This window comes from Gorilla gorilla, chromosome 4 (genome assembly GCF_029281585.2).
Source record: "Gorilla gorilla gorilla isolate KB3781 chromosome 4, NHGRI_mGorGor1-v2.1_pri, whole genome shotgun sequence".
Classification (NCBI taxonomy): Eukaryota; Metazoa; Chordata; class Mammalia; order Primates; family Hominidae; genus Gorilla; species Gorilla gorilla.
This window is the reverse complement of record NC_073228.2, coordinates 130,472,303-130,499,985: the sequence shown is the minus strand read 5'-3', so window position 1 is coordinate 130,499,985 and position 27,683 is coordinate 130,472,303. Positions and strand designations below refer to the sequence as shown.

The following is a 27,683-nucleotide window of genomic DNA, read 5'->3' as shown; positions in this document are numbered from 1 at the left end:
CTTAGGGTCAATATCCAATTACCTTTTAAAAATATTTTTCTTGGCTATAGCAATTTTATGAAAAAACATTCAAGATTTAAAAATATAATCACTTGAAGCTCATTAAGGACTGCCAAAAATCTAATTTTATTTTTGCATCCTTTATAAATAAAAAGCAACCGATAACCACTTTCCTCTTAGATCCAACTTCAATGACCACATTCTCAGAACTACCAAAAGACTTCAAGTACATTGTCTGTAAGGAACAGTTTATAATTGCTGAATTTTACATTTTTGCTTAATATACAAAATTTCTGCTTAATATATCAAGCATATTTTTGCTTAATATATTTTTGTAAACTATAACTCTTGGAATGTCTAAACTACCTTTATTTTCTTCATTAATAAAAATGAGTAATTTAAAACTTCATGCACATGTAACATTTTATTATTATTATTTTTGAGACAAACTCTTGCTCTGTCACCCAGGCTGGAGTGCAGTGGCACGATCTCGACTCACTGCAACCTCTGCCTCCTGGGTTCAAGTGATTCTCCTGCCTTGGCCTCCCAAATAGCTGAGATTACAGGCATGCACCACAATGCCCGGCTAATTTTTTGTAATTTTTTTTTTTTTTTTTTTGAGAGGGAGTCTCGCTCTGTCGCCAGGCTGGAGTGCAGTGGCGCGATCTCAGCTCACTGCAACCTCCGCCTCCTGGGTTCAAGTGATTCTCCTGCCTCAGCCTCCCTAGTAGCTGGGACTACAGGCATGCGCCACCACGCCCAGCCAATTTTTGTATTTTTAATAGAGACGGGGTTTCACCATGTTGGCCAGGATGGTCTCGATCTCTTGACCTTGTGATCCACCTGCCTCCACCTCCCAAAGTGCTGGGCTTACAGGCGTGAGCCACCGCGCCCGGCTAATTTTTTGTGTTTTAGTTGAGACGGGGTTTCACCATGTAGACCAGGTTGGTTTTGAACTCCTGACCTCAAATGATCTACCTGTCTCAGCCTCCCAGAGTGCTGGGATTACACACGAGCCACTGCGCCGGCATATGAAACATTTTAAATACCTGACTTCCTTAACATAAGGTAAGACAGTCTTAGGCAGGCTGCCACTGAGAATGTTTTTTTCTTTTTCTTTTTTAAATTAGAGACAGGGTCTCACTACATTGCCTAGATTGGTCTCAAACTCCTGGGCTCAAGCAATCTTCCTCTCTTGGCCTCCCAAAGTGTTGGGATTGCAGGTGTGCGCCACTACGCCCAGCTTGAAAATTTTTTTAATGCATGTGGTAATCCACAGGAGTAGATCACATTTAGTATATGACCAAGTTAATTAAGAAGTCAAAAAACACGTTAAATTTAAGCAGAATAAGGCTGGGTTCGGTGGCTCACGCCTGTGATCCCAGCACTTTGGGAGGCAGAGGTGGGCAGATCATGAGGCCAGGAGTTCGAGACCAGCCTGGACAACATGGCGAAAGTCTTTACTAAAAATACAAGAATCAGCTGGGCGTGGTGGTACACACCTGTGATCCCAGCTACTCAGGAGGCTTAGGCACATGATCGCTTGAACCTGGGAGATGGAAGCTGCAGTAAGCTGAGATCCTGCCACTGTACTCCAGCCTGGGTGACAGATCAAGACTCTAACTAAAAAAACCCCCCCAAAAACAAATAGTTACTTGGAAAACTTCTGACATTTATTTACTTCTGGACAAACAAATGAGTGGGAAGAATCATCAGTATACACCTCTTAATTGTTTTTTTTTTTTTTTTTTTTTTTGAGACAGAGTCTTGCTCTGTCGCCCAGGGTGGAGTACAGTGGTACGATCTCAGCTCACTGCAACCTTTGCCTCCCGAGTTCAGGTGATTCTCCTGCCTCAGCCTCCTGAGTAGCTGGGATTACAAGCATGGAGAACCACACCTGGCTAGTTTTTGTATTTTTAGTAGAGACGAAGTTTCACCATGTTGGCCTGGCTGGTCTCAAACTCCTGACCTCAAGTGATCCACCCGCCTTGGTCTCCCAAAGTGTTGGGATTACAGGCGTGAGCCACCGTGCCTGGCCAATGTTAGTTTTTATCTTTAAAATTGCCTGAGTTCTTAGAACACAGAAAAAACAAATTTGAATGCATTTCTAACAGCTTAATAATTTATATGTCCCATTATGATTTTAGTGGAATGTTTTAAAGCCAAAGCATAATTCACTGCAAAGATAAACGTGAAAAAGCAAACAAACTTACAAATAGTATGTTATGACCTACACAAAACTGATTATCAACTAGTAATACTCATAATTAGCACATGCGACAGACTGAGAAATTAAATCCTGTGCTATATACTCTTAAGTATTTTGTCAGATATATCTTTAAATGTTCTATCAATTGCATTCCTTTCCGCACATATTTTAAACAAAAAAAAATTGTCTTTCCTCCAGATTCTCATGTTTATCAGTGCAAAACGTTGCAATCTCAGTAAAAATGGTTTATTACAATGTTATTTTAGAAAGGCTTAGTCCTCAAACTGTTGAAAATGTACTTAAAAGATGTCCAAATCATGAGAATGATCAACTTCAATGGCTTCCTCTGCCTCCAACTTGGCTTCTGCATGTCCTTCCTGTGACTCATCAAGAGAGGCCAAGGCCTCATTTGTGTCACTTGCAAAAGTTTCTCGTGATGTATCATCATCTTCTTGAAAATTTAGACTTTTAATAGCTTGTTTCATCTTTTTCCCCAACACTTGTGTTCTCCTCTTCCTAGCAGCTTTTTTATTTTCATATTCCTTTTGGTTTTCAATGTAGAAAATGTCCTGTAATAAAGGAACAAAGTTAGTAAACAAGAACTACCACGTTATTAAAGGTTTATTCCATGACTGTCCCTTTAAAATCATTATCTCCATTTCTTATAAAAAATACAAATATTATTAGGCTCATTATTAAGATGGAGTTCAAGATATTAAGTAAGTACTCACTGCAAGACTGAAACTGATTTAAACCCAGCCTAGTGTTAGGTTTAGGGCCCATGCTTATTCTACCATAATGTATCATCTCTACAGTTAAAAATTTCCTAAATGAAGTCTGGGCATGGTGACTCATGCCTGTAATCCCAGCACTTTGGGAGGCGGAGGTGGGTGGTTCACTTGAGGTCAGGAGTTGCAGACCAGCCTGGCCAACATGGTGAAACCCTGTCTCTCCTAAAAATACAAAAAGTAGCCGGCCGTGGTGGCACACACCTGTAGTCTCAGCTGCTAGGGAGGCTGAGGCAGGAGGATCATTTGAACCCAGGAGACAGAGGTTGCAGTGAGCCAAGACTGCGCCACTGCACTCCAGCCTGGGCAGCAGAGCGAGACTGTGTTTCAAAAAAAAATAAAAAAATAACCAAAACCGAACCAAAACAAAAAGTCAAAAAGTTTTGGAGCATTTTGGATTTTCAGATTAGGGACTGTTAACCTGTACTAAAACAGAGACGGTTCAAAGGTTTAAAAAAGAAGTTAGTGTAGGCAGGACACACTTCTGGGACCCTATTATTTCCTGGGCAGGGATTCCAAAAAGCTCCAGCCAAGCCAGTCCCTGTTATATTCTTAAAGAATACAAATCCCAATCCCTTCTTGTTTATAAAAAGCACTATGGAAGATGGTGGGATGAAGGAGACTCTCTCCTAAAATTTATGCTAAATAGTTACAAGCAGCACACAGAATTAACAGAGGAAGGTGTAAAGATCTTTGAAATGAAGAGGTAAGGGAAAACTTCAGAATATGAGTGTTTTGATGAAGAGAAATAAGAAAACTATTTGCTAAAGAGGAGGAACTGAGGAGGGAGAAGGAGGGTACATACGTGAGAAAAGACAAAGGTAAATTCAGAATATAATGAGGCTTGCTACCAGTTATCAAGTGAGTACTTTTACGTACCAGGCATTTTGCTAAGGACTTCACACACATTAACTCATTTCGTCCTCACAAAAGCCTTATGAGGTAGTTAACTATCCTTGTTTTCAGATGTGGAAAATGAGGCACAAGATTACAGGGCTACCACGTGAAGGTATGAAGTCTGAACTCACATATGATTTCTATAATATTCTCCTTTTTAAAAGTTTTTGATAGAGATGGGGCCTCGCTGTCACCCAAGCTGGAGTGCAGTGGTATAATTATACCTCACTGCAGCCTCGAATTCCTGGACTAAAGCAATCCTCCCGCCTCAGCATCCCAAGTAGCTGCTGATTTCTCCTACATTCTTATTTTTCTTCTTCTTCTTTTTTTTTTGAGACAGAGTCTGGCTCTGTCACCCAGGCTGGAGGGTAAGTGGTCTGATCTTGGCTCACTGCAATCTCCGCTTCCAGGGTTCAAGCAATTCTCATGCCTTGGCCTCTAGAGTAGCTGGAACTACAGGCATGAGCTACCACACCTAACTATATTTTGTATTTTTAGTGGAGATGGGGTTTCTCCATGTTGCCCAGGCTGGTCTCCAACTCCTGGCCTCAAGTGACCCACCTGCCTCGGCCTCCCAAAGTGCTGGGATTACAGGGGTAAGCCACCGCGCCCGGCCCAGTGTTCTTAAAATCTATTATACTGCCTTCACAAAAGTGTGATGATTTGCAATTTTTTCCAAGAGTTCACTTACCTTTAATTCAAAGAATATGAAGAAGCCACAGTAGAAGCATTTTCATTTTATATGGAAGCATATCCAAGCATCTTGCTAAGAATTCTAAGTAGTATAATGCTTGGTAACACTGAGTAAATTTTACGAAACTGCCCTTTTCTCTCCAAATATGGCAAGCCTTATTAAAAAGAAACTTTGGCCAGGTGTGGTAGCGCATTCTTGTAATCCTAGCATTTCAGGAGGCCGAGGTGGTCAGATCACTTGAGGTCAGGAGTTCGAGACCAGCCTGGCCAATATGGTAAAACTCCATCTCTACTAAAAAAAAAAAAAAAAAAAAAAAAATACAAAAATTAGGCTGGGTTTGCTGGCTCTCGCCTGTAATCCCAGCACTTTGGGAGGCCAAGGCGGGCAGATCACGAGGTCAGGAGATCGAGACCATCCTGGCCAACATGGTGAAACCCCATCTCTACTAAAATACAAAAAATTAGCTGGGCATGGTGGTGCAAGCCTATAATCCAAGCTACTTGGGAGGCTGAGGCAGGGGAATCACCTGAACCCGGGAGGCAGAGGTTGCAGTGAGCCGAGAGTGCGCCACTGCACTCCAGCCTGGCGATAAGAGCAAGACTCCATCTCAAAAAACAAACAAACAAACAAAAACACAAAAATCAGCCAGGCGTGGTGGCGGGCACCTGTAATCACAGCTACTTGGGAGGGTGAGGCAGGAGAATTGCTTGAACCTGGGATGAGCCAAGATTCACCACTGCACTCCAGCCTGGGCAATAGAGCTAGGAGACTCCGTCTCAAAAATTAGAAAAAAAAAATAAACAAAATAAAAACAAACTTCATTCCCATGCGTTATGAATTTAATAGAACAAAGTGGGAAATGGTCCCCAAAATGTTGTTGCAACATGTTGTTAATATCTTTATCACAAATGCAGACAGGTAATTTGAGGGAAAATTTCCCCCCTCCCATCCATATCTATATATACTTAACTCTCCAAGTTAAGGATCTAACTCTAGTGTTTTAGCTGAGCTTTTTTTTTCTTTGAACAAAGCAAATAAAGTTTTAACTATTGCTTTTTTCCTTCAGAAAACTTTGTATTTTTCAAAACAAAACTTAATTGTGAGGTCATGTACCCAAATGGAATTTTAAAACAGGAAAACAAACTTAGTCAAGTTCTGGCTTCTAAGTTCTACATATGGTGACTGTTAGCAATATAGCAATTAAAAGAATAATTATAACATCATCATTTAGGTGGCATCTGAAATAAATGATCTATAATAAAATTTTATTGGTCAGGCATGGTGGCTCACACCTGCAATCCCAGGACTTTGGGAGGCCCAGGCAGGAGGATTGCTTAAGGCCAGGAGTTTGAGACTAGACTGGGCAATATAAGAAGACCCTGTCTCTACAAAATATTTTAAAAATAAGCTGAGAGTGATGGCATGTGCCCTATAGTCCCAGCTACTAAGGAGGCTGAGGCAAGAGGGTCACTTGAGCCCTGGAGTTTGAGGCTACAGTGAGCTATGATAGTGCCATTGGACTCCTGCCTGAGTGATAGCAGGAGACCTACCTCTTCAAAACAAAACAAAACTGCCAAGTACAGTGGCTCACACCTGTAATCCCAGCACTTTGAGAGGCCAAGGCATGAACATCATTTGAGCCCCAGAGTTCAAGACCAGTCTGAGCAACATAATGTGAGACCTGGGTGACAGAGTGAAACTGTCTCTTTTTAAAAAGAATTTTTTGGCCAGGCGCGGTGGCTCACTCCTGTAATTCCAGCACTTTGGGAGGCCGAGGAGGGTGGATCACCTGAAGTCAGGAGTTTGGGACAAGCCCAGACAACATGGTGAAACCCTGTCTCTACTAAAAATACAAAAATTAGCCGGGTGTGGCGGTATGCCTGTAATCCCAGCTACTCGAGAGGCTGAGGTGAGAGAACTGCTTGAAGCTGGGAGGCGGAGGATGCAGTGAGCCGAGATCGTCCACTGCACTCAGCCTAGCGGACAGAGTGAGACTCCGTCTCAAAAAAACAAACAAAAGAATGTCCTTGTAAGTCAACATTTCCCTATTATTAGATATTCCAAGTGTTTCTATTTTTTGTTATTATAATGCAAAGTTTCTGGTACTTTAACATAAAAACTTTCTAGTATTAAAATCCTTTCCCTAAATGAGCTGGAATAACTGAATTACAAAGACATAATACAGTGAAAATAACTCCAACATGGTTTTGGAGTCAGAGTGGTCTGTGTGATCTCAGGCATATAATTTTGATTATTCTCCATTTGTAACATTCACGGTGATACAATGTAGTGAAGATTAAGTTACATAATATTAATCTTTGGTCCAGTGGGAGGAAATCAATAAATGTTACAGTATTTCTTTTCTCCTGCCTGAGAATATTATTTGTCCAAGGTTTAGTTACTTAGAAGGTATCTTTTAAGTACGTACTTTTTGTCAAGAATTACTTTGGGTGAGAGGAGAGAACATTAGAGTATAATCTTTGCTACCACTCAACAGTTGTGTTCCTAAGGAAACTTACACTGTTACAAATCATGTTACTGAAACAGTTGTTACAATGAAATGAAAAAAGTAGTTACTAGAGATTTTAGATTTACAGTAACAGTAACATTTCCTATAGGAATGTCAATATAGCAGACTCTATTAAAATGACTGTTAAGAGAACAGCCAGAAAACTTAAGGAAAAAGAACACTGAGCAGATGCAAAATGCAATTACCTGGACCAGCTCAAGGTAAGTTGCTTTATCTGTCATTATTAGCATTACAGTTAGTATGGCTAAAAGACACATTCCTATTACCTTTATCACCATTGTTATCATAAGGAAAATGTGCGGCTACTCAAATACAACAGCTGTGATAGATGTGCACCACCTCTTTCCTATGCAAGAGTTTAGTTCTCAATCTTTAGTATATGAATAAATGCTAAGTGCAAATCATGTTCTCGGATTAACAAATTAAAAGATAACAAATTTTAAGTTTTGAAAAACCCATACTGTAGAAGAATGTCCGTAAAAGATATTCCCCGTAACACAAACATGATTTAAAATACTAAAGAGTCTACACCTTCTAGTTTATAATACTGGAGACAGAAGAATGAATGAAAGCCACGAGGAGACAATCACCAAAATATAATAAGGTAACCTAATATTCTGTAAGATAACCACCTGTAACTTTTTTTTTTTTTTTTAAAGACAGAGTCTCGTTCTGTCACCCAGGCTGGAGTACAGTGGTGTGATCTTGGCTCACTGCGACGTCCACCTCCCAGGTTCAAGCGATTCTCCTACGTCAGCCTCCCGAGTAGCAGGGATTACAGGCGCCCACCACCATGCCTGGTTAATTTTTGTAGTCTGAGTAGAGTCGGGGTTTCACCATGCTGGCCAGGCTGGTCTTGAACTCCTGAACTCAACTGATCTGCCCACCTCGGCCTCCCAAAATGCTGGAATTATAGACATGAGCCACCACGCCTGACCTAACCATCTTTAACTCTTCAAAAGGTCTAAATCATGAAGGAAAATGTGGGGTTAAAAAGAATAAAGGAGGGCCAGGCGAGGTGGCTAACACCTGTAATTCCAGCACCTTCGGAGGCCAAGGTGGGAGGACTGCTTGAGCCCAGGAGTTGGAGACCAGCCTGGCCAACATGGAGAAACTCCGTCTCTACAAAAAATACAAAAATTAGCTGGCCATAGTGGTGCATGTCTGTTGTCCCAGCTACTTGGGAGGCTGAGGGTCATCTAAGACCAGGGAGGTCAAGAATGCAGTGAGCTGTGATGATGCACTCCAGCTGGGTCAATAGAGTAAGACTTTGTCTCCGGCCAGGCGTGGTGGCTCATGCCTGAATCCCAGCACTTTGGGAGGCCAAGGCAGGCAGATCACGAGGTCAGGAGATCGAGACCATCCTGGTTAACATGGTGAAACCCCGTCTCTACTAAAATACAAAAAATTAGCTGGGCGTGGTGGCGCAAGCCTGTAATCCCAGCTACTCAGGAGGCTGAGGCAGGTGACTTGCTTGAACCCGGGAGGCAGAGGTTGCCGAGATCATGACACTGCACTCCAGCCTGGCGACAGAGCAAGACTCCATCTCAAAAAAAAAAACCAGTTTTTAAAAATTTTGTTTCCAAAAATTAAAAAAAAAAAATTTTTAAATAATTAAAAATATATAATACAGGAGGAGATACAACAAATGGAATATGGAAACCTAGACTGTATTCTGCTTAGGGGGAAAGTATATAAAACATATTATTGGGACAAATTAGGAAATTGGAATAAGGTCTAGATATTGAATACTATGAAATTGTTTTTATTTCTCTTAGGAGTGATAATGGGTCTTGTGGTTATGTAGGGTATTGTCATTACTGGGAGATACCTTTTTTTTGTATTTTTTTTTTTTGGTGGGGGATGGCACCAAGCTGAAGTGTTAACTGTACACTCACTCCAGACTCATTGCCTCCCCTTACGCTTGTTCAAATAATTAGAACTAAGCATCTGATGCTTGTTATTTATTTCCACATGGAACAGGAAAAGACTGTATAGGCCAGGCGTGGTGGCTCATGCCTATAATCCCAACACTCTGGGAGGCTGAGGTGGGTGGATCACCAGAGCCCAGAGTTCCAGACCAGCCTGGGCAACATCTCTACAAAAAATACAAAAATTAGCTGGGTGTAATGGCATATGCCTGTACTCCCAGTTACTCTGGAGGCTGAGGTGGGAGGACTACTTGAGCCCAGGAGGCAGAGGCTGCAGTGAACAGAAATTGCGCCACTGCACTCCAGCCTGGGCAATAGAGCCAGGTCCTTAGACCCTGTCTCAAGGGGAAAAAAGAAAGAAAGAAATAGAGAAACAAATAAAAAGTGTATAGGTAAAGAAAGAATGGTTCATGCCTGTAATTGCAGCACTTTGGGAGACTGGGGCAGGAGGATTGCTTGAGCCGAGACGTACAAGACCAGCCTGGGCAACACAGCAAGACCCCGTCTCTACAAAGAATAAAAGCCTGGCTGGGAGCACTGGCTCACGCCTGTAATCCCAGCACTTTGTGGGGGCCGAGACGGGCGGATTGCTTGAGGTCAGGAGTTTGAGACCAGTCTGGCCAATATGGTGAAACCCCGTCTCTACTAAAAATACAAAAATCAGCCAGGCATGGTGGCATGTGCCTGTAATCCCAGCTACTTGGGAGGCTGAGGCACAAGAATCACTTGAACCCGGGAGGCGGAGGTTGCAGTGAGCTGAGATCACAACACTGTACTCCAGCCTGGGTGACAGAGTGAGACTCCGCCTCAAAAAAATAAAATAAAATAAAAGGCATAAATGTTACTTAAAGTAAGATAATAACAAAATCAGTCCACTGAAGGCAGAACAGGTAATGCATATCCATAGAAAATGAAGGTAGAGGGTGAGTATAAGTCAAATTATGATGGCGCTTAAGAGGTGAGGACATCATCATTACCTTAATTTGTTCCTCGCTGATACTAGGAGTGTTTTTCAAGAGATTCAGAAAAACTCCACCTGGTGTTCTTCTTCGACTACCATTCTACAAAAAGGAACAGAAAAGTTAAACTGCATATACTCTTCCCGTAAATGGTCAAGGCATCTTTTAACAGAGACACAATTAAGGGGATAGAAGAAATACCAGATCTGAAGTCCAGTCCTGATTCTGACTCTTACAAAATAGGTAACATGAGTAAATTACCGAAATATGAGTTTCAGTTTCTTCATCTATAAAATGAAGGCCAAAGATATTTGGTCTTTTTTAATTCTGAAATTCCGTGATTTAAAAAATCTATATGGTAACAAAGAGAAATAGGCCACTCAGCTCAAATGACCTAACAAATGACTGGATTTTCTGTTTTAATCTGCCACCTGGCTAAGTGAGTGAATACTCTTTTTTTTTTTTTTTTTGAGATGGAGTTTCACTCTTTCCCTCAGGCTGGAGTGAAATGGCGCGATCTCGGCTCACTGCAGCCTCTGCCCTCCGGGGTTCAAGCGTTTCTCCTGCCTCAGCCTCCTGAGTAGCTGGGATTATAGGTACTCCCCACCACGCCTGGCGAATTTTTGTATTTTTAGTAGAAACGGGGTTTCGCCATGTTGGCCAGCCTGGTCTCAAACTCCTGACCTCAGGCGATCTGCCCGCCTCGGCCTCACAAAGTGCTAGGATTACAGGTGTGAGCCACCGCGCCCACCATGAATATTCTATTAGATGTTAAAACACATCATAAACTCTAAATAATTAAAACAGTATGGTTCCAAAATAAAACTAGAATGATCAGTGAAGCAAAATAGAAAACCCAGAAAAAAAAGCCAAATATATATGGGTATTTAGTCTATGATATAGATACTATCTTAAATTGGAGAAGATAAATGTATTATTCAAGAATTGCCATTTGAGGCTGGGCGCAGTGGCTCACACCTGTAATCCCAGCACTTTGGACGCCGAGGCGGGTGGATCACCTGAGGTCAGGAATTCAAGACCAACCTGGTCAACAACATGGTGAAACCCTGTCTCTATCAAAAATACAAAAATTAGCTGGGCATGGTAGCACATATCTGTAATCCCAGCTACTTGGGAGGCTAAGGCAGGAGAATCACTTGAACCCGGGAGGTGGAGGTTGCAGTGAACCGAGACTGTGCCATTGCACTCTAGCCTGGACGACAAGAGCAAACCTCCATTTCATTTTTTTTTTTTTTTTGAGACAAAGTCTCATGCAAACCTCTATTTCAAAAAAAAAAAAAAAGTTGGTGGTTGAGCTACTGGGTAGCCACCATGGAAAATATTACGTTGGATTCATACCTCATGTCTTATACCAAGATATATTCCAAAGGGATCAAAGATTTAAATATATATAATATATCAGATATATATACACACATACAGTGGCTTCTCAATAGTCATGGTAGCTACGTTTTATAAAGTTGCTGCAAACATTGAATTAGCAAATATTGAAACATTCCTTCTGAAAAATACAGGGTTAGGTTCCTGAAAGCCTCTGATAGACAACACTTTTGTCAACAGATCAGTATATAACCTTGTATGTATCTTGGTTTAAAGACACCTTATTGAAAACATATTGTTGATTCGTTAACATTGAATTAGTGGCCAACAGCCTATAACTCATGCCTAAACGATGCTTATCTAACCATATTTTCTCTCTAATGCATGTCACAGTCTTCTTGCACTTAGAAACACTAGTTGGCACTACAGCACTACCCTTGGAGGGGCCATTTTAAACAGCAAAATCCCCAGAGGGGCAAAAAAAAAAAAAAGCACAGAATGTGAAAAAGATGGCACTAAAATAGACCTTGAAAAGAACACCTGTTTACAGTGTGGAAGCTGAAACAAAGCAATGTTGCCTTGTTTGACCTCAGCTAAGCATGTGCATGTCAGACAACTCAAATTTTTTTAGACACTGCACATCTGTGAATGACTGTGAAACCACCACTAGTATTGATTTGAGGTTATGAATAACTTTTACCAAGTAGGCAAATTTGAAAATATAAAATCTACAAATAATGAGGATCGACTGAGCATGTATGTCATATACACATAGTCATATAAATTATGATATAACTATTCACTGGAATGCTAGCAACTGCAAAAAAGAATGAGGGGGCTCTCTTTATATACTTGATAAGGTTTTAAAAAAAAAGCAAGGTATAGAATAGTATGTATAGTATATGACCATTTGTGTAAAAACAAGTGTGTTAGGGCCGGGCACGGTGGCTCACGCCTGTAATCCCAGCACTTTGGGAGGCCCAAGTGGGCAGATCATAAGGTCAGGAGTTTGAGACCAGCCTAACACGGTGAAACCTCGTTTCTATTAAAAATATAAAAATTAGCTGGGCGTGGTGGTGTGTGCCTGTAATCCCAGCTACTTCGGAGGCTGAGGCAGGAGAATCGCTTGAACCTGGGAGGCAGAGCTTGCAGTTAGCCGAGATCGCACCACTGCACTCCAGCCTGGGTGACAGAGCGAGACTCCATCTCAAAAAAAATAATAATGGGTGTTGGAGAGGAGTCTGGGTAGCTCAAGGATAGGTGTGGTCGGGTAGCCTCTCACTACACACTCTTTTACTGATTTTTTATTGTGATAATAAACACATGACAAAAAAATTTTGTCATCTTCACAATTTTTAAGTGTACAGTTCAGTAGTAAAGTATATTTACACTGTTATAAAACAGATCTCCAAAACTGTTTCATCTTGCAAATCTGGAACTCTGTACACATAAATTTCCCTTAGCCTCCTCCCTTTAGCCCTTGATACTCTTTCTTGTTTTACCATGTGAACTGGTTGCCTATTCAAATAACTGAATTTTTAAAAATAAGGAAATAGGTACATATACACACTTGTGGCCGGGTGCGGTGACTCACGGGTTGGGTGTTGGGTATTATACCCAACACTTTGGGAGGCCAAGACGGGTGGATCACTTGAGGTCAGGAGTTTGAGACCAGCCTGGCCAACATGGTGAAACCCTGTTTCTAACAAAAATACAAAATTAGCTGGACATGGTGGGATATGCCTGTAATCCCAGTTACTCAGAAGGCTGAGGGCAGGAGAATTGTTTGAATCTGGGAGGCAGAGGTTGCAGTGAGCTGAGATGGCAACACTGTACTCCACCCTGGGTGACAGAGCAAGACTGTCTCAAATATATGTTAATTGCAGAAAAAGTAGCAAAAACATGCGGTTAAAAGAAAAAATAGGCGGGGTACAATGGCTCACACCTGTAATCCTAGAGGCAGATGGATTGCTTGAGTGCCCAGGAGTTTGAGACCAGCCTGGGCAACATGGTGAAACGCTGTCTCTACAAAAAATACAAAAATTAGCTGGGCATTGTGGCTCAAGCCTATAGTCCCAGGTACTTGGGAGACTGAAGTGGAAGGACTGCTTGAGCCAGGGAGGTCGAGGCTGCAGTGACCTGCGATTGTGCCACTGTACTCCAGCCTGGATGACAGAGTGAGACCCTGTATCAAAAAGGAAAAAAAAAAAAAAAAAAAAAGAAAGAAAAAGAAAAGAAAAAAACCACCCATGATCCTACTAACCATAGGTAATCATTGTAATATTTTGACACATATAATCTTTTTACTTTTTTCTGACACAGTCCCGCTCTTCACCCAGGCTGAAGTGAGGTGGTGTGATCATGCCTCACTGCAGCTCGACCTTCTGGGCTCAAGGGATCCTCCCACCTCCTTAGCCTCCCAAGTAGCTGGGACTACAAGCATGTGCCACAACATCCAGCTAATTTTTGTATTTTTTTGGTAGAGATAAGGTTTCACCATGTCACCCAGGCTGGTCTCAGGATTACACGTGTGAGCCACCACACCTGGACATCTTTTTACTTTTTTATATGCCACATATATTTGTAACTCCAACCCCAAATGGGATTCTGTCATATAAATTGGTTTATTTATTTTTGAGACAGAGTTATGTTCTTGTTGCCCAGGCTGCAGTGCAGTGGCACAATCTCTGCTCACTGCAACCTCCACCTCCCAGGTTCAAGCAATTCTCCTGCCTCAGCCTCCCAAGCACCTGTGATTACAGGCACATGCCACCACACCCGGCTAATTTTTGTATTTTTAGCAGAGATGGGGTTTCACCATGTTGGACAGGCTGGTCTCGAATGCCTGACCTCAGGTGATATGCCCGTCTCCGCCTCCCAAAGTGCTGGGATTACAGGCATGAGGCACTGCGCCTGGCCAATTGGTTTGTAATCTGTCTTTTCATTAAACAATCCATTATACATACCCTTCCATGTTCATGTTAAATAGACTTTTGAGACTTTGAAGCCTATGTGAATTTTTGGATATTGCTCTTCAAACTGGCTAAAAACCTTGGAGTCATCTTTGACTCTTCCTTTTCTTACATCCTCCATCTAATCCACTAGGAAATTCTGTTGGCCGTATCTTCCACATATACCCAGAATCTGACCACTTTTCCTTCACCCCACTGCTACCATGCTGGTCAGACCCATTGGAATGGCTTTTCCTGCTTCTAATCTTATTCCCCAGTTCAGTCTATTCTCAAAACAGCAGCTGAAAGGAAATGCGTTTCTTTTTCTTTTTTCTTTTTTGAGACCGAGTTTCGCTCTTGTTGCCCAGGCTGGAGTCCAATGGCGCAATCTCGGCTCATGGCAACCTCCACCTCCCGGGTTCAAACGATTCTCCTGCCTCAGCCTCCTGAGTAGCTGGGATTACAGGCATACACCACCATACCTGGCTAATTTTTGTGTATTTTTAATAGAGACGGGGTTTCTCCACATTAGTCAGGCTGGTCTCAACTCCTGACCTCAGGTGATCCGCCCGCCTTGGTCTCCCAAAGTGGTGGGATTACAGGTGTGAGCCACCATGCCTGGCCTAGGAAATGCATTTCTTATCTGTTCAAAACCCTCTATGGGCCATTTCATTTAAAGTAAAAGGAAAATTCCTTAAGATGGCAAACAAGTTCCCACTAGACCTGGCCCAATTATCTCTCTGCCCTTATATCCTACTCACTCTCTCATGCACTCTGCTCCTGCCACATTGGCCCCTTGTTGAGACAGGAACTAGGTAGAGATTAGGGTGGAGAGAGCAGTCTTGCCAAGTACAGGGTAAGAGCCTGTCTTTAAAATTTTGTCCATTATGGATTTTTTTGCATTAATTTTGATTTTTGAAACTGGTACATTCAAATATTATTTATTTTGATTATTGAGTTTTTAAGGCACTGTCAAATTTTGAACCTAAAGCAAGTAAACTGCTCACTTCATGCTAGTTCTGGCCTTGCTGGGCACCCTTCACTTCTACAATAGCTGTTACTTCTGCTTGGTGTATTCTTCCTGCAGTATTCATTGCTTCACCTCAAGTCTTTGTTCAAATGGCACCTTCTTAATAACATCTACCCAGACCACTCTAGTTTAACTGCAACATCCTCCTCTCTGCTACTATTCCCTATAGCTCCATCTGATTTCTTTCTTTTCCCATAGGATGTATCACTTTTTTTTTTTTTTTTTTTTGAGACAGGGTCTCGCTCTGTCACCCAAGCTGGAGTGCAGTGGCATGATTACAGTTCACTGCAGCCTTGACCTCCCAGGTTCAAGTGATCCTCCCACCTCAGCCTCCTAGGTAGTTGGGACTAAACACATGTGCCGCCAAGCCTGGCTAATATATATATACATATTTTTTGTAGAACAGGATTTCACCATGTTGCCCAGGCTGGTCTCGAACTCCTGTACTCAAGCAATCTACCCTCCTTGGCCCCCCAAAGTGCTGGGATTACAGGTGCGTCTGGTCAATGTATCACTTTTTAACATACTTGAAGTTATATTTATTGTTTATAGACTGTCTTCCTTTCCCCCAACCACAACATAAGCTCCCTCCTCTAGAACAGTGCCTGGCACGTAGAAAGCACTGAATTCAAGGAAATAATGTATCCAAAGAAAGTAAATTTGGAGGCCGGGCGCAGTGCCTCACGCCTGTAATCCCAGCACTTTGGGAGGCCGAGGCCGGCAGATCACCTGAGGTCGGGAGTTCAAGACCAGCCTGCTCAACATGGAGAAACCCTGTCTCTATTAAAAATACAAAATTAGCCGGGGTGGTGGCGCATGCCTGTAATCCCAGCTACTTGGGAGGCTGAGGCAGGAGAATCGCTTGAACCTGGGAGGCAGAGGTTGCGGTGAGCCAAGATTGCACCACTGGACTCCAGCCTGGGCAACAAGAGCAAAACTACATCTCAAAACAAACAAACAAACAAACGAAAAAAAAACAAAAAAAAAAGAAAGTAAATTTGGGGGCTGGACGTAGTGGCTCACACCTGTAATCCCAGTACTTTGGGAGACTGAGGTGGGCAGATTCCTTGAGCTCACAAGTTCAAAACCAGCCTGGGCAACATGGTAAAACTCCATCTCTACTAAAAACACAAAAAATTAGCCAAGCGCGGTGGCACGCACCTGCAATCCCAGCTACTCAGAAGGCTGAGGTGGGGGATGGCTTGAGCCTGGGAGGTGGAGGATACAGTGAGCTGAGATCGCGCCACTGTACTCCAGCCTGGGCAAGAGAGCCAGACTGTGTCTCAAAAAATAAAATAAAATAAGAAAGTAAATTTGAACTTGCATCTTCCCAATATTCAGTAAATCTGCATTAGCTCACTGGAATATAAAGTTTTATCACTATAGTACTAAAATATTGATGAAATCTGTAACTCTGTGTTCAACTGAATGAAAATCGAAGTACTTTAACAATGACACAAATAGGGATGGCAGTGCATTCACGATTATTATAATTTCTTTTGTTGCTAACTTCTGTTTTGACTTCTGTAATTTATGTTCACAGGCTGTTTCCTTAGCCAATGCTATTAATCCTAACTGGGTTTTTTTTCTCCCCATGTCCAAAGCACAATATTGATCTACTCCCTTGTGATGTTATTACAGTATTCAGACTTATCAGTAACAAAAAACAAGGAAGTCATTCAAACCTTCATCCTCACCCTGTGGTGAAAGCTGAATTAAATGAGATATGCCAAACCCTTCTATAACCGCCAGTGCTCGTGATCTGGCCTAGCCAGAGGAGCTCTTTCTGTCATTCTGAAACAGTAAAGAGCTTCTCAAACTTTTCTCCCATTATTGCTCTACCACCCCAGGAACTTTTTAGACTTCCCCCAACTTTGATTCTTATACCCAGGAAATTTTAATACACACAAAAATACTGTATACCTATTTGTACTTTATTGTGTATCTATCTGTCCTTACATAATAAAAGTGTTGACCGGGCACAGTGGCTCAAGCCTGTAATCCCAGCACTTTGGGAGGCCGAGGCAGGCGGATTGCCTGAGCTCAGGAGTTCTCAACCAGCCTAGGCAACATGGTGAAAGTCTGCCTCTACTAAAATACAAAAACTAGCTGGGCATGGTGGCAGGCTATAGTCCCAGCATACTTGGGAGGCTGAGGCAGGGGAATTGCTTGAACTCGGGAGACGGAGGTTTCAGTGAGCTGAGATCGTGCCACTGCACTCCAGCCTGGGCGACAGAGTGAGATTCCGTCTCAAAAAACAAACAAACAAAAAAAAGGGTGTTGTTTTTTTTTTTGCCGTCTTTTTCAAGAATGCATGAATTAAGTGAACCAAAATGAACACTTCTGTTTACCATTGCTAAAGTGCTGGGCACTGTGGTCAGTATTTTATGTGCACCATCTCCTCTAATCCTTAAAATGTAGGACTAATCTCCATTTTACAGCTGAGGAGACTGAGGCTCCAAGGAGTCAAACAACTTACCCGAATTTCAATTAGTATGTTGAAAATCTAGAACTAAAAAAGGGTACCCAAACTCTAAAACCCATATTCTCAAGATCTGAGCTCCTAAGCTCCCCTAGACTTTGTCATCTTAAAACTTCAACACTTTGGCCGGGTGCAGTGGCTCACGCCTGTAATCCCAGCACTTTTGGAGGCCGAGCTGGGTGGATTGCCTAAGGTCAGGAGTTTGAGACCTGCCTGGGCAACATGGTGAAACCCCGTCTGTACTAAAAATACAAACGTTAGCCGGGTGTGGTGGTGCATGCCTGTGATCTCAGCTACTTGGGGGGCTGAGGCAGGGGAACTGCTTGAACTCGGGAGGCGGAGGTTGCAGTGAGCCGAGATTGCGCCACTGCACTCCAGTCTGGGCGACAGAGCGAGACTCCTTCTCAAAAAAAAAAAAAAAATTCAACCCCTACCTTTAACGAATCATGTAAGAAATGTTTTGGTGACTATACGGCAACAGGCTATAATTTATGTTTGTTTGTTTGTTTTTTTGTCAGGGAAGTACTAACTGCAAAAACAACTGTACTAATTTTTTTTCTTTTTATTCTTTTTTTTTTTTGAGACGGAGTTTCGCTCCTGTTGCCCAGGATGGAGTGCAAGGGTGCGATCTCAGCTCACTGCAACCTCTGGTCTCTCAGGTTCAAGTGATTCTCCTGCCTCAGCCTCCTGAGTAGCTGGGATTACAGGCATGTGCTACCACGCTTGGCTAACTTTGTATTTTTAGTAGAGACAGGGTTTCTCCATGTTGGTCAGACTGGTCTCGAACTCCCGATCTCAGGTGATCGGCCCGCCTCAGCCTCCCAAAGTGCTGGGAATACAGGCTTGAGCCACCGCGCCTGGCAACTAATTTTTTTTTAACACAGTCTTCATTGTTGATAATAGTTTAAAAACCTCAAACATACTGTAAGAATGCATGATAAATCAGAGATCCAACAAGGGCAAAGTTAAATTTGTAATCAAAAACAAAAACAAAAACACAGGATAAACAATACAAAAACAAAAACAGTTAAGCAGTCTTACCATTATAAAGAGACCACCATTTTGTTCAACTTCAGCAGTTTCCATCAGAAGTTCAATTGCCTTTTTGTTACCAATAATCCTCACTACTCGGGCTATCAGGTCTTTCTTTGGTTCCTGTAACCTGATGAGAAACAAGTAAAATTATCCTCTTTGTTTGTTGCACAAAGTTGAAAAAATCTACCTTAGTCACCAGCTAGAATAAAAATCTGATTCTAGTAACTCTTGGTTTTCTAAATCTTCAGTATTTAATCTTGGAATCACTGACATGTAAATATTCCTAATGTTGGGTCACAGAAGGAGATGGTAACCTTAAGTTTCCATCTAAACTCTCATAATTGGCTTATTTGTCTTATTGGATTATAGCAGATTTCAAAATGCACATGCAGCACGATGAATGCAGGTCTGAATGCAAAAGATGATAAAGTCAGTCCACTATTGTCAAAATAAATAACAGACATATATACTTTCAATTATTACGCCTAAAAGCTAAGGCTCTCGTAATTCCAGAGATGTCTGGAGCTTTAAAATGGGATAGGACCTTTCCCTCATAGACTCCCTGCCTCAGAACAAAAAATAGAAACAGCTAATATTTACTGATGGCTTATTATGATTATAATAAGCACAATCCTAAGAACCTTACATGCACTATGCCAGCTGATTCTCTCAAGAATGTACAAGATAGGTACTATCGTTTTCATTTTGTCACCGAGAGGTTAGAAACGTAGGTAGCCTAAGTAATTCTTCCAGTGTCAAAGCTCACACTCTCAACAGATCAAGAATTCAGCTGGGTGACGTGGCTCACGCCTATAATCCCAGCATTTTGGGAGGCCGAGGTGGGTGGATCACCTGAGGTTGGGAATTTGAGACCGGTCTGACTAACGTGGAGAAACCCTGTCTTTACAAAAAATACAAAATTAGCTGGGTGTGGTGGCGCATGCCTATAATCCCAGCTACTTGGGAGGCTGAGGCAGGAGAATTGCTTGAACCCTGAGGCTGAGGCAGAGGTTGCAGTGAGCCAAGATGGCACCATTGCACTCCAGCCTGGGCAACGAGAGTGAAACTCCGTCTCAAAAAAAAAAAAAAAAAAGAATTCAGACCTGGCACCCTTTGTTTCTTCTCAACAGGAGGCAGTGCATTTTTGTGGAAAGACAAATAGACTAGGAACACAAGGATCAGGGTTTAACTCCAGGTCTAATATTAATCTGTGAAATGAAGGTTTTGGTTTACAACATCTCTAAGTTTCTTTCCAGCACTCAAATTCCAAACTTCCCCAGTATTTTAAAAATCAAGTACTGGTGTTCAGATAGGCTTGCCTGGAAAGTAAATACTTGTTTTCCTACCAGCTGCATTACTCTTGAACCGTATCGTTTTCAAATTTATGACACTGTTCATTAGTAATTTAGAGCTAATGAAAATGTTAATTCAAAATCTGAACTTGGTAAAAATACATGAACTGTAAATTTACCATACACCAAGCAATTCTACTTCTGGGTATTTACCCAAAAGAAATGAAAATATGGCCAGGTGAGGTGGCTCACGCCTGTAATCCCAACACTTTGGGAGGTCGAAGGGGGTGGATCATCTGAGGTTAGAAGTTTGAGACCAGCCTGGTCAACATGGTGAAACCCTGTCTCTACTAAAAATACAAAAAAAAATTATCCGGGCGTGGTGGCGCACGCCTCTAATCCCGGCTACTAGGGAGGCTGAGGCAGGAAATTTGATTGAACCCAGGAGGCGGAGGTTGCAGTGAGCTGAGATCATGCCACTGCACTCCATCCTGGGCGACAGAGTGAGACTCTGTCTAAAACAAAACAAAAGAAAACAAAGATATGAAAATATATGTTTAAAGATCTGGATGTGAAGGTTCATAACAGCATTATTCATGATAGCCAAAAAGTAGAATATTCAATATGAATATATGCATATATACACAAACTATAAAAATGTATTGATTCCTGCTACACCATGGATCAATCTCAAAAACACAACATTGGCTGGGCGCAGTGGCTTACGCCTCTAATCCCACCACTTTGGGAGGCCAAGGTGGTCTGGAGTTTGAGACCAGCCTGGCCAACATGGCGAAACCCTGTCTCTACTAAAAAATATAAAAATTAGCTGGGCGTTGTAGCACATGGCTGTAATTCCAGCTACTCACGAGGCTAAGGCATGAGAATTGCTTGAACCCGGGAGGCGGAGGTTGCAGTGAGCTGAGATCGTGACACTGCACTCCAGCCTGGGCAACAGAGTGACACTCTGTCTCAAAAAAAACAAACAAACAATCAAAAAAACAAACCACACACACACAAAAAAAACAAAAACAAACAAAAACATAACATTAGCTGACAGAAGCAAGGCACGAGATTACATACTACATGACACCATTTATATGAAATAGCCAAAAAAGGCAAATTTATAGACAGAAAGTAGATTAGCAGTTATCTGGGATGAGAACAGGGATTAACTATAAACTGGCATGTGGACATAAGGGATCTTACTGGGTGACAGAAATGTTTCAGAGGTGATGGTTATACAACTTGGTATGTTTCCTAAAAAAATTAATACTAGAAATGGGTGAATATTATCTGTAAAATATACCTCAAAGTTAAGAAAAAAGTCACAAATTCTTGAAAACACTAAACAAACAAAAACAACCCATGATTTAAAAATATATGCTTTATTTAAAAAGCTCTATGGCACTAAATGCAACAAGTTGTTTAACAGTTCATAAAAGTCTACAAAATTATTCTATCAGGCTTGTCCAAATTTAAGAAAACACAGTGGGTGCGCAGCTCACGCCTATAATCCCAGCATTTGGGAGGCCAAGGCAGGCAAATCACTTGAGGCCAGGAGATCGAGATCAGCCCGGCCAACATAGTGAAACCCTATCTCTACTAAAAATACAAAAAAAAAAAAAAAATTATTTGGGTGTGGTGGCGAATGCCTATAGTCCCAGCTACTCAGGTGGCTCTCTCATGTTCAAGCAATTCTCATGAGGGGACGTTGCAGTGAGCCAGGATAACACCACTGCACTCCAGCCTGGGTGACAGAGCAAGACTGTCTCAAAAAACAAAAAACCAACAGAAAAATACATTACGAATGTATTCATATAACCAAATTATCCCAGTTCCTTAAAGAAAAATTTTCAGAGTCAGGTACAGTGGCTCACACCTATAATCCCAGCAATCTGGGAAGTTGAGGCAGGAGGATTGCTTAAGCCCAGGAGTTCAGCTTCAGTGAGCTCTGATTGCGCTACTGCACTCCAGCTGAGTGACCAGAGCAAGACCATCTCTTAAAAAAAAAAAAACCTGTGGACAGCGCAGTGGTTGATACATATAATCCCAGCACTTTGGGAGGCCAATGTGGGAGGATTGCTTGCTCCCAGGAGTTTGATACCAGCCTGGGCAACACAGTGAAACTCCTAATTTTTTTTTTTTCTGAGATGGAGTCTAGTTCTGTCGCCCAGGCTGGAGTGCAGTGGCACAATCTCGGCTCACTGCAACCTCCGCCTCCCGGGTTCAAGCGATTCTCCTGCCTCAGCCTCCCGAGTAGCTGGGATTACAGGCGCCCACTACCACGCCCAGCTAATTTTTGTATTTTTAGTAGAGATGGGGTTTCACTGTGTTGGCCAGGCTGGTCTTGAACTCCTGACCTCATGATCCACTCACCTCGGCCTCCCAAAGTGCTGGGATTACAAGCGTGAGCCACTGTGCCTGGCCATAATTTTTTTTTTTTTTTTTAATTGGCCAGGCATGATGGCCTGAGCCTGTAGTCCCAGTTACTCAGGAAGCTGAGGTGGAAGGATCCCTTCAGCCCAAGAGTTCTAGGTTCCAGTGAGGTGTGATTGCAGCACTGCACTCCAGCCTGGGCAGGAGTGAGATCCTTTCTCAAAATAAATAAATAAATAAATTAGGCCAGCCCATGGCTCACGCCTGTAATCTCAGCACTTTGAGAGGCAAAGGCTGGTGGATCCCTTGAGCTCTGGAGTCCGAGAGTAGCTTGGACAACATGGCAAGACCCTGTCTCTACTAAAAATACAAAGAATAGCTGGGCGTGGGGGTGCATACCTGTGGTCCCAGCTATTCAGGAGGCTGAGGTAAGAGAATCCCTTGAGCGAGGAGGCGGAGGTTGCAGTGAGTAACTGCACTCCAGCCTGGGTGACAGAGCAAGACCCTGTCTCAAAAAAAAAAAAAAAAAAAAAAAGGGAACATATCATTAAAGTATTTGGCATTCATTTTATTTCCTGTAAATAGAAGCCATCTGGTCAAGTACTTATTTGTAATTCAAATTGCTCACCTGAATGAAATTTCATCAGCCACTTTCTCTTGAGAATCTTCCGCTGTGATCTCGTATCGACCTTTATAGTTCATTTCTGGTCTGTTCCCTAGCCTGTCTTTGACAGGTCGTTTCCTTTTGAGATGACCTTGCCCATTTTCCTCTTCCTTTGATCCCATTTTTTTGCCACCGTGCATATATTCATCTAGTTCCTTGTCTAGATCTTTTGTATGCTCTTGAGATTCCTTCCTAAGTTTCTTGGCAAGCAAATAATTGTAGGTCTCGGATTGTCTGCTTCTGTCAATAGTGCCCTCCATTCCCAAGATACCAAGTTCAGTGGCCACTGCATCTTGATTCTGTTCCTGCAGCACAGCACCCCATATGTTGTTAATCTTCTTTCCTCCAGCAACAGGTGGTTTCTGACTGCTCTGGCCAAACTGAAAAGGCTCTGGTTTGGGAGGAGGGTTAAAACATTTCTGTCGTTTGCGTTTCCAAAGACAGCTATCATCATCTGAATCAGAAAAACTTTCTTCACTTGAATCCACACTTTCAACAGCTCGATAATGTGATACTGGTGCACATGCAGTTGCTGTGTTCTGGAAGGCCCTCATAGCACTGTCGCCACCTAGCACTTTCTGCAAGTGAAAAGAAACACAATCAATTTCACAAAACACATAAACTCCACCTACCTAATTTTTAAAAATTTAGAGATTCAACTTTGCCATTCCAAAATGGAACTGATCTTCAAAGACAAATCTGAGACCAATCAAGTTCCTACTTTTCTAAGTTCCACATGGAATTTGCCAATTTAAAAGCCACAAATTCTTATCTTTACAACTAATGCAGCACTTTGTTCTAAGATCTCCTTCTATATTACCAAAGCTCTTGTCACCTTTAAAAGATTTCAAACTTTTCAGTTACTGTCAGAATGTTTTAAAATGACATACATAATAATTGTTACTTTTTTTTTTTTTTTGAGACAAAGTTTTGTTCTGTGGCCGAGGCTGGAGTGCAGTGGAGCAATCATGGCTCACCACCTCCCAGGCTCAAGCGATCCTCCTACCTCAGCCTCCTGAGGGACTGGGACTACAGGCAACCTTCACCATACCCAGCTATTTTTTTTTTTTTTTTGCATTTTTTGTAGAGACGGGGTCTTGCCAAGTTGCCCAGGCTGGGCATGTATTTTTTTTTTTTTTTTTTCTTGAGATGGGAGTCTCGCTCTGTCACCCAGGCTGGAGTGCAGTGGCGCGATCTCGGCTCGCTGCAAGCTCCGCCTCCCGGGTTCACACCATTCTCCTGCCTCAGCCTCCCGAGTAGCTGGGACTACAGGCGCCCGCCACTACGCCCGGCTAATTTTTTTGTATTTTTAGTAGAGAGGGGGTTTCACCGCGTTAGCCAGGATGGTCTCGATCTCCCGACCTCGTGATCCACCCGCCTCGGCCTCCCAAAGTGCTGGGATTACAGGCGTGAGCCACCGCGCCCAGCCTGGGCATGATATTTTTAAAACCCCAGAGTCCACGGCATTAAGTTTATTTACCAAGTCATGGGTCAATTTATGTAAAAACAACCTGAGATTGAAAAACAAAATATCTTGGTACTAAATTTCCTAAACATTTATATGCAAAAGCAAGTATTTGTTAAACTCCTACTACGCTAGAAATGGAAGTTGGGACTATCTATCTTCCTATCTTCAAATAATAATCAGAGATAACACTTATCAGGCATTACTGCGCACTGTATGCTCCACAGAATCTTTGCAATAACCCTATCAGTGGTACATCATGACAATTCCACAGAGGCAGACAAAAAGCAGTAAGGCTAAATAAACCTGCTGTAGGTCACACATCGGTGGCCCCAGGATCTGAACACAGGCAGCCTGGCACCAACGCCCTCTCAAAGAGGTTGCTACCTACCAAGGCAGTCAAGACAAATTCCCGTTTAGAAAGCAGGGAAGCTGGGCCGGGCGCGGTGGCTCGCGCCTGTAGTCCCAGCACTTTGGGAGGCCGAGGCGGGTGGATCACTTGAGGTCGGAAGTTCAAGACCAGCCTGGCCAACGTGGAGAACCCCCGTCTCTACTAAAAATACAAAAATTAGGCCGGGCGCGGTGGCTCACGCCTGTAATCCCAACACTTTGGGAGGCCGAGGCGGGCGGATCACCTGAGGTTGGGAGTTTGAGACCAGCCTGACCAACATGGAGAAATCTCGTCTCTACTAAAAATACAAAATTAGCTGGATGTGGCCGGGAGCGGTGGTTCACACCTGTAATCTCAGCACTTTTGGAGGCCGAGGCAGGCCGATCACTTGAGGTCAAGAGTTCGAGACCAGCCTGGGCAACATGGTGAAACCCCGTGTCTACCAAAAATACAAAAATTAACCGGGCGTGGCAGCGGGCGCATGTAATCCCAGCTACTCGGGAGGCTGAGGCAGGAGAATCGCTTGAACCCGGGAGGCGGAGGTTGCAGTGAGCCGAGATCGCGCCACTGCGCTCCAGCCTGAGCAACAGCGTGAGACCACCTCAAAACAACAAACAAAATCAGAGAGGCTAATGCAAAAGCCTAGTGCTATGGTACCGCATGACAAAGCTAGGTTCGGTGGAAACAGGGAAAACCAGGTCTTTGAGTGAGGGATAAACTTCATTCCTGGACCTCAGTCTCCCTTCCGCTCAGGGAGAAAATGAGCATCACAGGCTGTTTCAGGCTGATGTCCCCAGATGCTACATATTTGGCAAAATCTGCCCCTTTATGGTTACCTAGCGGCGATGGAGTGGGGAAGCCCTAAGTTTAGAAAAGAACGAACGGTAGGCGGAGGTGAGACGTCTAAGAGGCGCCGCAAGCCGGCCTCCAGGAGGCGCCAGGGCTCGCGCGCCCCGCCTCGCAGGGAGCAGCCAGGTCGGGGTTCGCACGCCCAGCCGCTGCCACTGCCGCCGTCGCCCCTCGCCCCTCGCCCCTCGCCCCCCGGCCCCCGCAGCCCGGGCTCCGTGAGCCCGCCTGGGGGACGCCTGCTCGCCCCTTCTGCGGCCACTGACCCGACAGCCCGGGCTCCTCGCTCTGGCCCGGGCTCCTAGCTCCCACCCCTCACCCTCACCGCGGCCTGCGCGCTCCCCGGGGCCCAGGCTCTGCGCGCCCAGCCACGATCACCCACCCTCCTTTCACACTCACTGGCAATTGCAGCGGCCTGTCGCTGGGTGCGACCGTCATGTCGGAATCCGAGTCGGAAAGCTGCCCATCCTCCATATCGCCGACCTCCAACGCCATCTTCCCGCGGTGCGGTGCGCTGCACAGCGGCGGGTCAGGAGAGCACTTCCGGCGGGGCAGCCGGAAGGCCCGGCGGCTCGGCTGCTCGGGCGCCCCCGCGCGGAGGCCAGCCTGTCCCAGCGGCCTGAGGCGTCCCATTGCATTCCAACTACCCCGGGAAAATGAATCCCTTGTTCCCCCAACACTTTTCTTCCAAACTTTATTTTCGTGCAAACATAAATATGTCACGTATCGCGGTCGTCTGGGATTCCTCCCTTGGCCGTACATCCTTCCCCTGTATGCTCTGGACAAGCCTCCCCGCTTCTGTTCCACAATCCACTCTACATATTGCTTCCAGGGAAGCCTTTCAAGCTGTATAGTCCGCTATCTGTATCCGCTCCCTATCCACGGATGCCGAACCTGCGGATGGGAAGGACCCACCGTGCTCCCCCACATAATGTAAGGGGCTGGAGCATGGCGGATGTTGGTATCTGTGGGGGTCCTGAAAACAATGACCCGCGGATACCTAGGGAGGATTGTACCTTAGCTCGAATCTTCCAAGTGCATCCCTCCCCAAAACAAGGACTGAGTTCTCAGCATGGTGTTTGAAATGTTTGTTTTCCGGTGTCGTAAAGAAATAGCACTTGAACATAAATTTAACTTACTGAATAAGGCCATTTTTACTTTCTGCAGAAAGGGTACACTCGCCAGCAGTTTTGCCAGGAGAGTACACTGAACGAAGGAGACAGGGTCATTTATAACCTGACGTGTTTACCTTACTGCTGTGGCTGGTTTTTATTGGCTGGACCGGACCTCACATTTTGTATTTGTCCCGATTGGCTAGCAACTTAGAACTTTTTAAAAGACGCAAAGGTAGAGGAGAACAAAGGAAGGAGGAAGTAACTTGTGGAATGCTGAGAAAGATGAAAACACTTTTAAATAAGGAAGAGGAACAGGCTATGACCTAATGCTTGCTTGGACTAGCATAAGCATGCCAGGGCAAATATTTAGGCTAAATTGTGGGAGCTAAGAACATAAAGTACATTTTTTTTTTATTATGGCTAGCAGATATTTAAGAATGTTAGCACAGATCTTTAAATAAATTTTGCTTTTAAGAGAAGTTACTATTTATTCCTAATTAGACGGGGAGGAAAGTCTTTGAAGAGGAACCTCTGTTTTACTTTTTACAATGGCAAACAAGGTCATATGGACTGGGCATCTGGTCACTGGTCCTAGTGTGTCCCCCTGCCTAACCGCTGGCGCGCTGAACCTGTTGTTCCTCAGGCCAGGCCTCTGCATTTGCTGTTCACTCGGCCTGAGAGGCC

The 27,683-nt window shown here is 43.5% G+C and overlaps 1 protein-coding gene across 1 annotated transcript; it reads right to left on the bottom strand.

Annotated features, from left to right (window-relative positions):
* Positions 1–102: 102 nt before the first annotated feature.
* On the bottom strand, positions 103–27,683 carry PHAX (phosphorylated adaptor for RNA export). Its single transcript, XM_019028444.4, has 5 exons — positions 26,284–27,683; positions 23,147–23,760; positions 18,854–18,974; positions 10,027–10,110; positions 103–2,778 (listed from the first exon to the last, which is right to left on the bottom strand). Exons 1-5 carry the CDS (start codon positions 26,644–26,646, stop codon positions 2,509–2,511), a joined length of 1,452 nt encoding a protein of 483 aa, XP_018883989.3. The 5' UTR covers positions 26,647–27,683; the 3' UTR covers positions 103–2,508.